General features: G+C 38.9%; 3 protein-coding genes across 10 annotated transcripts in view; 1 reads left to right on the top strand and 2 right to left on the bottom strand.

Annotated features, from left to right (window-relative positions):
• The window catches only part of LOC110004032 (sorting nexin-9), a 14,791-nt gene extending 13,343 nt beyond the window's left edge, over positions 1–1,448 (bottom strand). For 3 of the 6 annotated variants that reach the window (XM_065952122.1, XM_065952123.1, XM_065952124.1), the window contains exon 1: positions 1,303–1,448. In XM_065952122.1, coding sequence (XP_065808194.1) covers positions 1,303–1,314 — 12 coding nt within the window. In that variant the 5' untranslated portion in view covers positions 1,315–1,448. The remainder of the gene's footprint in view (positions 1–1,302) is intronic. The other 3 variants (XM_020659571.3, XM_020659573.3, XM_020659572.3) reach the window with 1 other exon arrangement.
• Positions 1,449–3,802: 2,354 nt separating this feature from the next.
• Positions 3,803–7,526, bottom strand: cd59a (CD59 molecule (CD59 blood group) a). Its single transcript, XM_020659569.3, has 5 exons — positions 7,390–7,526; positions 6,511–6,581; positions 4,750–4,851; positions 4,436–4,509; positions 3,803–4,340 (listed from the first exon to the last, which is right to left on the bottom strand). Exons 2-5 carry the CDS (start codon positions 6,569–6,571, stop codon positions 4,218–4,220), a joined length of 360 nt encoding a protein of 119 aa, XP_020515225.1. The 5' UTR covers positions 6,572–6,581; positions 7,390–7,526; the 3' UTR covers positions 3,803–4,217.
• Positions 7,527–7,726: 200 nt separating this feature from the next.
• dytn (dystrotelin) overlaps positions 7,727–15,000 on the top strand; it is a 14,544-nt gene continuing 7,270 nt past the window's right edge. The window contains exons 1-9 of one of the 3 annotated variants that reach the window (XM_065951906.1): positions 7,727–8,377; positions 11,676–11,706; positions 11,914–11,988; positions 12,089–12,299; positions 12,465–12,544; positions 13,126–13,205; positions 13,280–13,351; positions 13,423–13,586; positions 13,697–13,808. In XM_065951906.1, the coding sequence (XP_065807978.1) occupies positions 11,688–11,706; positions 11,914–11,988; positions 12,089–12,299; positions 12,465–12,544; positions 13,126–13,205; positions 13,280–13,351; positions 13,423–13,586; positions 13,697–13,808 (813 nt within the window). In that variant the 5' untranslated portion in view covers positions 7,727–8,377; positions 11,676–11,687. Of the gene's footprint in view, positions 8,922–11,675; positions 11,707–11,751; positions 11,989–12,088; positions 12,300–12,464; positions 12,545–13,125; positions 13,206–13,279; positions 13,352–13,422; positions 13,587–13,696; positions 13,809–15,000 lie in introns of those variants that run through there. The other 2 variants (XM_065951905.1, XM_065951904.1) reach the window with 2 other exon arrangements.

The raw sequence follows: 15,000 nt of genomic DNA, 5'->3' as shown, positions 1-15,000 counted from the left end.
GATGTTAAATGATGAATATCTATTTTCATATGAATGTTTGTCTGTTATCATCAGAGCTGAAATAGAACTTCTCAAACTGTTCTAGTCTCCACATGAAGGAGTCAGAGACTCACATTAGTGTTCTTACTGAAATATAATCATCTGTAGTTTGGACATTAATACTCTCTGATGTTTCTATAAACCTCTTTCTATGATTAATGTAGTTCAGTTAGTAAGATATGATGATCTGCTGACAGGAGACTCAGTGATTATTGTGATAATCTTCTTACTGTTGTTTATGTTCTTCTGTGTTTGTTTTAGTTTGCTTTGTTTCTGCTGTTTGTCAAAGCACTTTGTAAACCTGTGTTTTTAAAAGGTGCTATATAAATAAAGTTATTATTATTATTATAGGTTAAATGAAGCTAGCTCCGCCCCTTTCTCGAGGGTTAACTATCATGTTGATAAGCAGCTTCATCTGTTAATCACGCTCTCTGATGTGGATCTGGACCCACAGAGACCCTGGGTCTGGTAGTCTCTCTTAGTAGAGCCCTGGTCGTGGACTGGACGGTCCTCACAGGTGGAGTAAACCCTGTGTGTGTTTGAGAGGAAACGACTGCTTATCATTAAAACTACAAAGTGACTTCCTGTTTGTGCAGAGTCAGCTGAATAATATGAAACATGAAGAACACTCGTTTTCTTTCTGTCTTTTCGTTTTTATTTAAAAATCACTTCATCCCAGTTTTCAGTAGAATTCATCTTTTTATTTTCTTGAACCACTTTGACGTTAAATGACGTCATCTGTTCAATGTCACGTGATTTCAGTTGCAGACTGACATTGTTGTGAATATAAAATGATGGATTTATTTTAATTATATGTTAATAACGTTTCCATGAGTCTTTTATTGTGGCGGTGTTTAGCTCAAACCGGATATGAATTCATTAAAAACAACAAAAAAATGTGTTTGAATGAATATTTGTTCTCAGATGTTAAATACATCTTGACCCTCTTCACACCAAACCCCTTTCACATTTTTGCTGTTTTTTCTGTATGTTTGCGTCGTTAAACGGAAGCTTTTTGTCCCTTTTCTCTTCCTGTTCTTTGACTTTTCTCTTTGTGTCCGTCATTAAATGACCTCTGACCCCTCCGACACAAACCATTTCCACTCTGAACACATTTCATGAACGTTTTCTCCCATCTGTTCACAGCTCTTTAAATCAGCTGTTTTCTCTATGAGGTTCCTGCTGGTCCTGCTGGTCCCGCCCGGTTCCGTCCCTGGGGAGGGTTAGGGTTAGGACAGCAGGTGAGCTCACACCTGCACTCACCTCTAGAGCCATGATGACGTCAGCAGCAGCGTTTTGTCCTCCAAATTTTGATCAAAGTTTCATCTTCTCGCGACCAACCTGCAACTTCTCCCGCGTCACACCGCAAAACAGCAACACACATAACTTCCGGTGCCTGATTTCACAATAAAAGGTGCCATGTATTTCAAGGTGAAAGTCTTTACACTAAATGAATCCAGTTTGAGTGAAGAATAATAATAATAACAATAATAATAAAAATACAGGTCAGACAGGACAACAAAACTTCATGTTCAAATATGTTAAATGAATATTTACAACATAAAGTTTATTTTATTTATTATGACGCTGCAGTAAAACGCTGTTGACAGAGTTCAGTATTGATTATTAAGATAAACATAATTATGTCTGCTTTTCTTCATTTAATCTGAGCTTTTACTTTGAAACTTCATGTGTATTTCCTTGTTGTTAGCTGCCGTACTTGACATGGTGACGTCACAAACCCGGAAGCGTATTTACAAACTGTAAAATACACTGTAAACCATGGTATATAAAACACTGTAAAACATGATTTATAAAACACTGTAAAACATGATTTATAAAACACTGTAAAACATGATATATAAAACACTGTAAAACATGATTTATAAAACACTGTAAAACACTGTAAACCATGGTATATAAAACACTGTAAAACATGATTTATAAAACACTGTAAAACATGATTTATAAAACACTGTAAAACATGATATATAAAACACTGTAAAACACTGTAAAACATGATTTATAAAACACTGTAAAACACTGTAAAACATGATTTATAAAACACTGTAAACATGATTTATAAAACACTGTAAAACATGATATATAAAACACTGTAAAACATGATTTATAAAACACTGTAAAACATGATATATAAAACACTGTAAAACATGATTTATAAAACACTGTAAAACACTGTAAAACATGATTTATAAAACACTGTAAAACATGATATATAAAACACTGTAAAACATGATATATAAAACACTGTAAAACACTGTAAAACATGATTTATAAAACACTGTAAAACATGATATATAAAACACTGTAAAACACTGTAAAACATGATTTATAAAACACTGTAAAACATGATTTATAAAACACTGTAAAACATGATATATTAAACACTGTAAAACACTGTAAAACATGATTTATAAAACACTGTAAAACATGATATGTAAAACCTTATATATATATAAAACCTTATAAGGGGGGCGCGCTGGTGGCGCAATGGTTAGGGCGCGCGTCCCATGTATTGAGGCTGTCGTCTCAAGCGGGAGGCCCGGGTTTGCCTCCACCCGTGGCCTCCTTCTTTTCTTCATTTAATCTGAGCTTTTACTTTGAAACTTCATGTGTATTTCCTTGTTGTTAGCTGCCGTACTTGACATGGTGACGTCACAAACCCGGAAGCGTATTTACAAACTGTAAAATACACTGTAAACCATGGTATATAAAACACTGTAAAACATGATTTATAAAACACTGTAAAACACTGTAAAACATGATTTATAAAACACTGTAAACATGATTTATAAAACACTGTAAAACATGATTTATAAAACACTGTAAAACATGATATATAAAACACTGTAAAACACTGTAAAACATGATTTATAAAACACTGTAAAACACTGTAAAACATGATTTATAAAACACTGTAAAACATGATATATAAAACACTGTAAAACATGATATATAAAACACTGTAAAACACTGTAAAACATGATTTATAAAACACTGTAAAACATGATATATAAAACACTGTAAAACACTGTAAAACATGATTTATAAAACACTGTAAAACATGATTTATAAAACACTGTAAAACATGATATATTAAACACTGTAAAACACTGTAAAACATGATTTATAAAACACTGTAAAACATGATATGTAAAACCTTATATATATATAAAACCTTATAAGGGGGGCGCGCTGGTGGCGCAATGGTTAGGGCGCGCGTCCCATGTATTGAGGCTGTCGTCTCAAGCGGGAGGCCCGGGTTTGCCTCCACCCGTGGCCTCCTTCCGCATGTCCCTTTCCCCGCTCTCTCTCCCTGGTTTCCGACTCTATCCACTGTCCTATCTCTGCATTAAAGGCACGAAAAGCCCAAAATAAAAAAACCTTATAAGAGTGTGGGCATGTCCTCACTGACTCACCTGACCTCTTTCAGGTGTGGGCATGTCCTTACTGAGTCACCTGACCTCTTTAAGGTGTGGGCGTGTCCTCACTGAGTCACCTGACCTCTTTCAGGTGTGGGCATGTCCTTACTGAGTCACCTGACCTCTTTAAGGTGTGGGCGTGTCCTCACTGAGTCACCTGACCTCTTTAAGGTGTGGGCACTGAGTCACCTGACCTGTCTGCTAATGCTGAGTAGAGGTGACACTCCTGTTGGGAAGTACTAAAGTCTATTCTGTCCTGTTTACAAATATGAACTTTTATTATTTAATAATGATGATGATGAATAAGAAATGAGAGATGATATGTTCACACTTTGTCACTTTTATTTATTAATGTTTACAAACAACAACAGAAAAATGTTTACAGTTATTAATACAGGAAGCATTTTGGAACACTTTATTCTGAAAGGACTCTTTAAGATGCAACAGTTGACAACATGTTGTAAAATTAATTCAAGATGAAATAAGACAAGTAATGTATCTTAATATTTATTGATTAAAATGAGTCCATTATTTTTAGTGTTTAAACTTTTTTAAATCTTTTAATCATCATCGTCTCGTCTATAAAACGTCTCGGAGAATCAATGGTCAAAAGGTGAGAGTAAATATTCAGAGTTCATGTTTCATAAAGAGTGAGATCAGACAGAGTATTAACATGGAGCTTTACTGATCAATTTAATGTATGTTAGCACCACTGGTCAGTGAACACAACACTGGTCAGTGAACGCACCACCACATGACTGCCACTGAGGCCAGCAGACCAATGACAGAGCTCGCTGCAGAGGAGGGGGCAGAGTTACACAGGTCTGAGTTGCAGCACTTGAAGGTGAACCTAGAAACCTGGAAAAGATTGAAAAAGTTAGTGTGTGTGTGTGTGTGTGTGTGTGTGTGTGTGTGTGTGCGTGCGTGCGTGCGTGCGTGCGTTCTGACTTTACCTGGGGGAACATCTGTCCAAGTCTGCTGTATTCACAGTCTGAGTACTTTAGACATTGACGATAAGTCATCCCACCTACACAACAGAAACATCATCTAAAAGTTATCAGTCAGGTATGAAGGTGTACAGGTATGAAGGTGTTCAGGTATGAAGGTGTACAGGTATGAAGGTGTTCAGGTATGAAGGTGTACAGGTATGAAGGTGTACAGGTATGAAGGTGTACAGGTATGAAGGTGTTCAGTCAGGTATGAAGGTGTACAGGTATGAAGGTGTACTGGTATGAAGGTGTACAGGTATGAAGGTGTACAGGTGTACCTCTCTCGTTGAGTGTGAGACAGGCGTCGTCATAGCTACAGTCTCGTTGTTTGGAACAACTGGCGGTGTAATCTTTGCAGCTGTAACAGCGGATGGCCGATGCTGAAAAACACAGAAGACGTTACAGACAGTAATATGCTAACAGTGCTAAAAAAAAAGCGCTAGCAGCTGAGACAAGGGCGGCTGTGGCCCAGTTGGTAGAGTCTCGCCTCTTGAGGGTTCGATCCCCAGCTGGGCAACATGTCTGATATCACTTAACCCTGAATTGCTCCCGCTGCTTTGGTGGCGGTGTATGAATGGATTAGTTACTTCTGATGGATGATACTACATAGTGATCACTACCATCAGTGCGTGAATGTGTAGGTGTGACATGTGGTGTAAAAGCCCTTTGAGTAGTCGGAAGTCTAGAAAAGCGCTTTATAAGCTCAAGTCCATTTACAAGCTGTTGAATTCATCAATTAGGTTTTTTTCATGTAAAAAACATTTGTATTTGTTCTTCGAGTAATAAAACCAGCTGTCAGCTGTTAGCTGTATGGTGTCAGCCTTTAGCTGTAAGCCCTTAGCTGTGAGGTGTCAGCCTTTAGCTGTAAGCCCTTAGCTGTGAGGTGTTAACCGTTAGCTGTAAGCTGTTAGCTGTGAGGTGTCAGCCGTTAGCTGTAAGCCGTTAGCTGTGAGGTGTCAGCCGTTAGCTGTGAGGTGTCAGCCGTTAGCTGTAAGCCGTGAGGTGTCAGCCGTTAGCTGTGAGGTGTCAGCCGTTAGCTGTGAGGTGTCAGCCGTTAGCTGTAAGCCGTTAGCTGTGAGGTGTCAGCCGTTAGCTGTAAGCCCTTAGCTGTGTGAACCGTTAGCTGTAAGCCGTTAGCTGTCAGCCGTTAGCTGTGAGGTGTCAGCCGTTAGCTGTAAGCCGTTAGCTGATCAGAGACAGACAGTAAAAAATGGATTGATCTTCAGTTACAACTGAAACTCAACACTCAGATCAATAAGTTAATTATTATAATGTGTAATGTGAAACTTTACAAAGCAAAATAAAGTCAAAGCAAAAGTTTACAGTACAAATATAAAGTACAAATATACAGTTTACAGTATTAATATAAATATACAATTTACAGTGTAAATATAAAGTATAAATATACAGTTTAAAGTGTTAATATAAATATATAGTTTACAGTGTTAATATAAAGTAAAGTATAAATATACAGTTTACAGTGTAAATATAAAGTATAAAAATACAGTTTACAGTGTTAATATAAAGTATAAATATACAGTTTACAGTGTGAATATAAAGTATAAATATACAGTTTACAGTGTTAATATAAAGTACAGTATAAATATACAGTTTACGGTGTAAATATAAAGTATAAATATACAGTTTACAGTGTAAATATAAAGTATAAAAATACAGTTTACAGTGTTAATATAAAGTATAAATATACAGTTTACAGTGTTAATATAAAGTACAGTATAAATATACAGTTTACGGTGTAAATATAAAGTATAAATATACAGTTTACAGTGTAAATATAAAGTATAAAAATACAGTTTACAGTGTTAATATAAAGTATAAATATACAGTTTACAGTGTGAATATAAATATAGGGTATAAGATAAGACTTGATCCCCAAAGGGGAAATTTGTGAGTTGCAGGACAGAGAAGCTAAACAGAATAGATAAGATAAATACAATAACAATAGGAGGTATCTACAAAAGGATTATAAAGCCTAAATAAAGTCATTCAGTTAATAAGACAAAGTGAATCAAACGAACCCAAAGCCAAGAGAGATGAGCCGAGCAGCAGACCGAAGATCAGGGAGCGCTTCATTTTCATCTCCAGTCAGCTGCATGCCCGACCAGACGGGCGGAGACACAAACACAAGTTCAGTAACAGTGTGTGTAGTGTATAGTGTGTGTGTATAGTGTGTATACTGTGTGTGTATACTGTGTGTGTAAATAATGTGTGTGTTGTGTGTGTACTGTGTGTGTATACTGTGAGTGTATACTGTGTGTAGTGTATAGTGTGTATGTATAGTGTGTATACTGTGTGTAGTGTAAAGTGTGTGTATAGTGTGTATACTGAGTGTAGTGTGTGTATACTGTGTGTAGTGTGTGTATAGTGTGTGTAGTGTGTGTATACTGTGTGTAGTGTATAGTGTGTGTGTGTATAGTGTGTGTATACTGTGTGTATACTGTGTGTAGTGTATAGTGTGTGTATAGTGTGTATACTGAGTGTAGTGTGCGTATACTGTGTGTAGTGTGTGTATAGTGTGTGCATAGTGTGTATACTGTGTGTGTATAGTGTGTATAGTGTGTATACTGAGTGTAGTGTGCGTATACTGTGTGTAGTGTGTGTATAGTGTGTGTATAGTGTGTATACTGTGTGTAGTGTATAGTGTGTGTATAGTGTGTATACTGAGTGTAGTGTGCGTATACTGTGTGTAGTGTGTGTATAGTGTGTGCATAGTGTGTATACTGTGTGTGTATAGTGTGTATAGTGTGTATACTGTGTGTAGTGTGTGTATACTGTGTGTATACTGTGTGTGTATACTGTGTGTAGTGTGTGTATAGTGTGTGTATACTGTGTGTGTATAGTGTGTGTATACTGTGTGTGTATAGTGTGTGTATACTGTGTGTATAGTGTGTACTCACCCAGCAGCAGTAGTCCTGCAGATCAGCTGTAGTTCAGTGGTTGTCGAGGAGACGAGTGCGAGTGGACTCTGATTGATACAGCTGAGTGCAGCTGGGAAGCCCCGCCCACTGGGAGGAGCCTGTCCACCTGGTAGAGAAAGTGTCTTTGTTTCCTGTTTAAATGTCAGACTCTGAATCTAAACTGGGTATCAGATATTCACTTTATATATTATTAACATACAGACGGTATATTTACTGTTATATACTCGTATTTCCTGTTTATTTAAAGGAGCAGCAAAGGCACACAAACATAACAACATAATGATTCATAATAATACAATAATAATACATGAATACATCACTTGAAATCATTGACATCATAATGAGAGCAGCTCATTCAGTAAACCTAGCATCAAACAGCTGATTAGCAAACATTGATCAACATTGAACATTGGTACAAAAGCTTAACTTTATTACACTTTTATCTCCAACGTGATTGCCCAACCTGAATCAGGTCAGAGGCAAATCTGTGTAAACTTGTCATTTTGGTTACCATGGTAACATCTCAAAGTTGGATGTGTTGCTGTTAGCTTTAGCTGTTAGCTTGGTTCAGAAGTGACAGCTCGGCTCGAGGTCACATGATGTGGAGGATGACAGACTGTGTGTGGCTGCATTTATCTCAGCGTCCTCGAACGACCTCGACACAAAGAGAGTCCACAAATGCACAATCAGCTTCAGTGTGAGACAAACAAAGAGTGCACACACACACAAACACACAATCCACAGGCTGCACAGCGGCTGCATTCAAACACTGTCATCAGACCAACCTCACAACAATCACTTCAATCACTACAAGTACACAACACCAACATCTGAGACACAACAAGTGCTGCTTTATACTGAGAAACTTTTATTTTGAAAGAATGAACAGTTTACCTGTTTGAAAGACACCTGAGATCAGTGACTCAATGTGTTTCACTCAGCTTGCTGATTGGTTCTCAGACAGCAGGTGAGCATGCTGACAGGTGAGACGCAGCTCAAACCTTCATTCATAATTCAGCAGCCTTCCTGCTTCAACATCACAACACTCACCTGCTTCTACATCACTACACTCACCTGCTTCTACATCACAACACTCACCTGCTTCTACTTCACAACACTCACCTTCTTCTAGATCACAACACTCACCTGCTTCTACTTCACAACACCCACCTGCTTCTACATCACAACACTCACCTGCTTCACCTGCTTCTACATCTCAACACTCACCTGCTTCTACTTCACAACACTCACCTTCTTCTAGATCACAACACTCACCTGCTTCTACTTCACAACACCCACCTGCTTCTACATCACAACACTCACCTGCTTCACCTGCTTCTACATCTCAACACTCACCTGCTTCACCTGCTTCTACATCTCAACACTCACCTGCTTCACCTGCTTCTACATCACAACAACCACCTGCTTCACCTGCTTCTAAATCTTCACATCCTTCGCTCGTACAAGCCTTAGAACACAGCTTGTTAACAATCTGACGGACCACAAAAAAGGTGAGTTCGTGAGTTAGTGTGATGTAGTTAGTAGAGTTAGTGTGATGTAGTTAGTGTGATGTAGTTAGTAGAGTTAGTGTGATGTAATTAGTGTGATGTAGTTAGTAGAGTTAGTGTGATGTAGTTAGTGTGATGTAGTTAGTAGTTAGTGTGATGTAGTTAGGAGAGTTAGTGTGATGTAGTTAGTAGTTAGTGTGATGTAGTTAGGAGAGTTAGTGTGATGTAGTTAGTAGTTAGTGTGATGTAGTTAGGAGAGTTAGTGTGATGTAGTTAGTGTGATGTAGTTAGTGTGATGTAGTTAGTAGAGTTAGTGTGATGTAGTTAGTGTGATGTAGTTAGTAGAGTTAGTGTGATGTAGTTAATGTGATGTAGTTAGCGTGATGTAGTTAGTGTGATGTAGTTAATGTGATGTAGTTAGTGTGATGTAGTTAGTAGAGTTAGTGTGATGTAGTTAGTGTGATGTAGTTAGTAGAGTTAGTGTGATGTAGTTAATGTGATGTAGTTAGTGTGATGTAGTTAGTAGAGTTAGTGTGATGTAGTTAATGTGATGTAGTTAGTGTGATGTAGTTAGTAGAGTTAGTGTGATGTAGTTAGTGTGATGTAGTTAGTAGAGTTAGTGTGATGTAGTTAGTGTGATGTAGTTAGTAGTTAGTGTGATGTAGTTAGGAGAGTTAGTGTGATGTAGTTAGTAGTTAGTGTGATGTAGTTAATGTGATGTAGTTAGCGTGATGTAGTTAGTGTGATGTAGTTAGCGTGATGTAGTTAGTGTGATGTAGTTAATGTGATGTAGTTAGTGTGATGTAGTTAATGTGATGTAGTTAGTAGAGTTAGTGTGATGTAGTTAATGTGATGTAGTTAATGTGATGTAGTTAATGTGATGTAGTTAGTGTGATGTAGTTAATGTGATGTTGTTTGTAGAGTTAGTGTGATGTAGTTAATGTGATGTTGTTTGTAGAGTTAGTGTGATGTAGTTAATGTGATGTAGTTAATGTGATGTAGTTAATGTGATGTAGTTAGTGTGATGTAGTTAATGTGATGTAGTTAAAGTGATGTAGTTAGTGTGATGTAGTTAGCGTGATGTAGTTAGTAGCGTTAGTGTGATGTAGTTAATGTGATGTAGTTAGTGTGATGTAGTTAATGTGATGTAGTTAGTGTGATGTAGTTAATGTAATGTGATGTAGTTAGTGTGATGTAGTTAGTGTGGTGTAGTTAATGTGATGTAGTTAGTGTGATGTAGTTAGTGTGATGTAGTTAGTGTGATGTAGTTAATGTAATGTGATGTAGTTAGTGTGATGTAGTTAGTGTGGTGTAGTTAATGTGATGTAGTTAGTGTGATGTAGTTAGTGTGATGTAGTTAGTGTGATGTAGTTAGTGTGATGTAGTTAGTGTGATGTAGTTAATGTAATGTGATGTAGTTAGTGTGATGTAGTTAGTGTGATGTAGTTAATGTGATGTAGTTAGTGTGATGTAGTTAGTGTGATGTAGTTAGTGTGGTGTAGTTAATGTGATGTAGTTAATGTGATGTAGTTAGTGTGATGTAGTTAGTGTGATGTAGTTAGTGTGGTGTAGTTAATGTGATGTAGTTAGTGTGATGTAGTTAATGTGATGTTGTTTGTAGAGTTAGTGTGATGTAGTTAATGTGATGTAGTTAATGTGATGTAGTTAATGTGATGTAGTTAAAGTGATGTAGTTAGTGTGATGTAGTTAGCGTGATGTAGTTAATGTGATGTTGTTTGTAGAGTTAGTGTGATGTAGTTAATGTGATGTAGTTAATGTGATGTAGTTAGTGTGATGTAGTTAATGTGATGTAGTTAGTGTGATGTAGTTAGTGTGATGTAGTTAATGTGATGTAGTTAATGTGATGTAGTTAAAGTGATGTAGTTAGTGTGATGTAGTTAGCGTGATGTAGTTAGTAGCGTTAGTGTGATGTAGTTAATGTGATGTAGTTAGTGTGATGTAGTTAATGTGATGTAGTTAGTGTGATGTAGTTAGTGTGATGTAGTTAATGTGATGTAGTTAGTGTGATGTAGTTAGTGTGATGTAGTTAATGTAATGTGATGTAGTTAGTGTGATGTAGTTAATGTGATGTAGTTAGTGTGATGTAGCTAATGTGATGTAGTTAGTGTGATGTAGTTAGTGTGATGTAGTTAATGTGGTGTAGTTAATGTGATGTAGTTAGTGTGATGTAGTTAATGTAATGTGATGTAGTTAGTGTGATGTAGTTAGTGTGATGTAGTTAATGTGATGTGATGTAGTTAGTGTGATGTAGTTAGTGTGATGTAGTTAATGTGATGTGATGTAGTTAGTGTGATGTAGTTAATGTAATGTGATGTGATGTAGTTAGTGTGATGTAGTTAGTGTGATGTAGTTAGTGTGATGTAGTTAGTGTGATGTAGTTAGTGTGATGTAGTTAGTGTGATGTAGTTAATGTGATGTAGTTAGTGTGATGTAGTTAATGTAATGTGATGTAGTTAGTGTGATGTAGTTAGTGTGATGTAGTTAGTGTGATGTAGTTAATGTGATGTAGTTAATGTGATGTAGTTAGTGTGATGTAGTTAATGTAATGTGATGTAGTTAGTGTGATGTAGTTAGTGTGATGTAGTTAGTGTGATGTAGTTAATGTGATGTAGTTAGTGTGATGTAGTTAGTGTGATGTAGTTAGTGTGATGTAGTTAGTGTGATGTAGTTAATGTGATGTAGTTAGTGTGATGTAGTTAGTGTGATGTAGTTAATCAGATGTTTTTTCTTCTTCAGCTGACTCTCTTCATGGACCTGAGCAGAATCGGTAAAACTGGATTTCTTTTATAAAGTAAAGTCTACATTGATATAATGATGACCAGTCCTCCACCCTCCTCCACCCTCCAGATTAAATACATCACACTAAAAGAATGGAGAATTTTTTCCATCCTTGAGCACATCATATGTAGGGGGGGGGGGGGGGGTGGGTTAACTTCCTGTATCTGTTTTAATCTTCAGTTTATTTGTTTATCAGAAAGTCTGAATGAAATCAGAACGTCAGTTTACAGAGTTTCCCTGAAGCTTCTGTCTCTGCAGAAACTCTGTCACTGTGAGTACAGAACCCCCCCCCCATACTACTCATTATAATACTACATTACACTACACACAATCACTTACTGTGTACATAATGTGTGTTTGTGTGTTTTTAGTGGATGTTGTTTACATTCGTCACGTTACCACCGCCTTTCAATCAGTGGGCGGAGTTAACGTTCAGCTGACTGCGAGGATGAACAGACAGGAAGTGACCCAAGTCCTTCACAGGATGTTCCTCAGTGTGTCACAGCAACTTGGAGGTGATGTGAGCGTGGAGGCTACAGAGGAGACGTGCAGCGTGATGTTCACGCTATGTGAGCGCTCCGGGTGTGTAACAGTGAAAATATGATCTCATTATAATATACAGCAACACATGTGGTAACACGTTGGATCACTAATTACACGTGTGTGTGTGTGTGTGTGTGTGTGTGTGTGTATGTGTGTGTATGTGTGTGTATGTGTGTGTATTTGTGTGTGTGTGTGTGTGTGTAGAGGTCAGGATGTTTCAGCTGCATCTCTTCAAACTGCTCTGATCGCTCTGTCAGCTGATACACTGAGCAACAAATACAGAGGTGAGGACCTGTCTATCTGTCTGCCCACCTGTCTGTCTGTCTGTCTGTCTGTATGTCTGTCTGTGTGTCTGTCTGTCTGTCTGTGTGCCTGTCTATCTGTGTGTCTGTCTGTCTGCCTGCCCGCCCACCTGTCTGTCTGTCTGTCTGTCTATCTGCCCGCCCACCTGTCTGTCTGTCTGTCTGTCTGTCTGCCCGCCCACCTGTCTGTCTGTCTGTCTGTCTGTCTGCCCGCCCACCTGTCTGTCTGCCCGCCCACCTGTCTGTCTGTGTGTCTGTGTGTCTGTCTGTGTGTCTGTCTGTCTGTCTGTCTGTCTGTCTGTCTGTGTGTCTGTCTGTCTGTCTGTCTGTCTGCCTGTCTATCTGTGTGTCTGTATGTCTGTCTGTCTGTCTGTCTGTGTGCCTGTCTGTCTGTCTGTGTGTCTGTCTGTGTGTCTGTCTGTGTGTCTGTGTGCCTGTCTATCTGTGTGTCTGTATGTCTGTCTGTCTGTCTGTCTGTGTGCCTGTCTGTCTGTTGGGGGGGATGCTCATTGGTTGCAGCCTGACTTCAAGAATTCCTTCAAAATAAACTTCCTGTTTGGCAGCTCTGGTGAGTGTTGCTGAGAAACGTTCAGGATCTGTCAGCAGGGCTGGACTCCGGTCATTACTGCAGGACCTCAGTCAGGTACAACACAGACACACTACATATCCCAGCATGCCCCTCTCCCTCGCTGTCTCTGATTCATGTTTGTGTATCAGGTCCCTGCGGCAGTGCAGGAGGAAGGAGTTTTTGGCAGCGTGGAGGCGGCGGTGAGGTCGTGTTTTAACAGGGTGAGAAACCAACAGAAGCAGGTGATTGATCGTTGTCATGGTGACGCACTGACTCTGTGTGTGTTTTACAGGTGTTGAGTCCTACTGCAGGTGAAGATCACCTGTTGTCATGGCTGCAAAGTGAGCCTCGCCTGTTGCTATGGTTACCCACTCTTTATCGCCTGTATTTTACTCAAAATGTCAGACACACTGTCCGTTGCCACACCTGCAAGACCCAACCTATCACTGGCCTCAGGTGAGCAACTGTCAACCAATCAGAATGATTCTTACATTTAACCAATCACATCTTCATGAAACAATCAGCAGTTTTTAATCAGCTGTGTGTGTGTGTGTGTGTGTGTTCAGGTATCGTTGTATGAAGTGTCTAAATGTCCACATGTGTCAGAGCTGCTTCCTGACTGACCGACAAACGAGGAAGCACAAAACTCACCATCCAGTGCTCGAGTTCTGCACACAGGTAACAACACACACAGGTAACAACACACACAGGTAACACACACACAGGTAACACACACACAGGTAACAACACACACAGGTAACACACACACACAGGTAACAATACACACAGGTAACACACACACACAGGTAACAATACACACAGGTAACCATACACACAGGTAACACACACACACAGGTAACCATACACACAGGTAACACACACACACAGGTAACAATACACACAGGTAACAATACACACAGGTAACACACACACAGGTAACAATACACACAGGTAACACACACACAGGTAACAATACACACAGGTAACAATACACACAGGTAACACACACACAGGTAACAATACACACAGGTAACACACACACAGGTAACAATACACACAGGTAACACACACACAGGTAACAATACACACAGGTAACACACACACAGGTAACCATACACACAGGTAACCATACACACAGGTAACACACACACACACAGGTAACACACACAGGTAACAATACACACACACAGGTAACACACACAGGTAACAACACACACAGGTAACAATACACACAGGTAACACACACACACACAGGTAATAATACACACAGGTAACACACACACACAGGTAACCATACACACAGGTAACACACACACACACAGGTAACACACACAGGTAACAATACACACACACACAGGTAACCATACACACAGGTAACACACACACACACAGGTAACACACACAGGTAACAATACATACAGGTAACAACACACACAGGTAACACACACACACAGGTAACAATACACACAGGTAACAATACACACAGGTAACAACACACACAGGTAACAACACACACAGGTAACAACACACACAGGTAACAACACACACAGGTAACACACACACACAGGTAACACACACAGGTAACAATACACACAGGTAACAACACACACAGGTAACACACACACAGGTAACACGCACAAAGGTAACACACACACAGGTAACAACATGATGCTGGGCAACATGTCTGATGTGACACTTAACCCTGAATTGCTCCCTCTGCTTCAGTGTATGAATGGGATTAGTTACTTCTGATGGATGATGATACATAGTGATCTCTACCCTCAGTGTGTGAATGTGTAGGTGTGACCTGCAGTGTAAAAGCACTTTATAGAAAAGCTCAGCACAGGTGACATCACTGACAGGTGACAGA

This window comes from Labrus bergylta, chromosome 24 (assembly GCF_963930695.1).
Source record: "Labrus bergylta chromosome 24, fLabBer1.1, whole genome shotgun sequence".
NCBI classification, from domain to species: domain Eukaryota; kingdom Metazoa; phylum Chordata; class Actinopteri; order Labriformes; family Labridae; genus Labrus; species Labrus bergylta.
The sequence above is the reverse complement of the archived record's forward strand: the minus strand, read 5'-3'. Positions and strand labels throughout refer to the sequence as shown.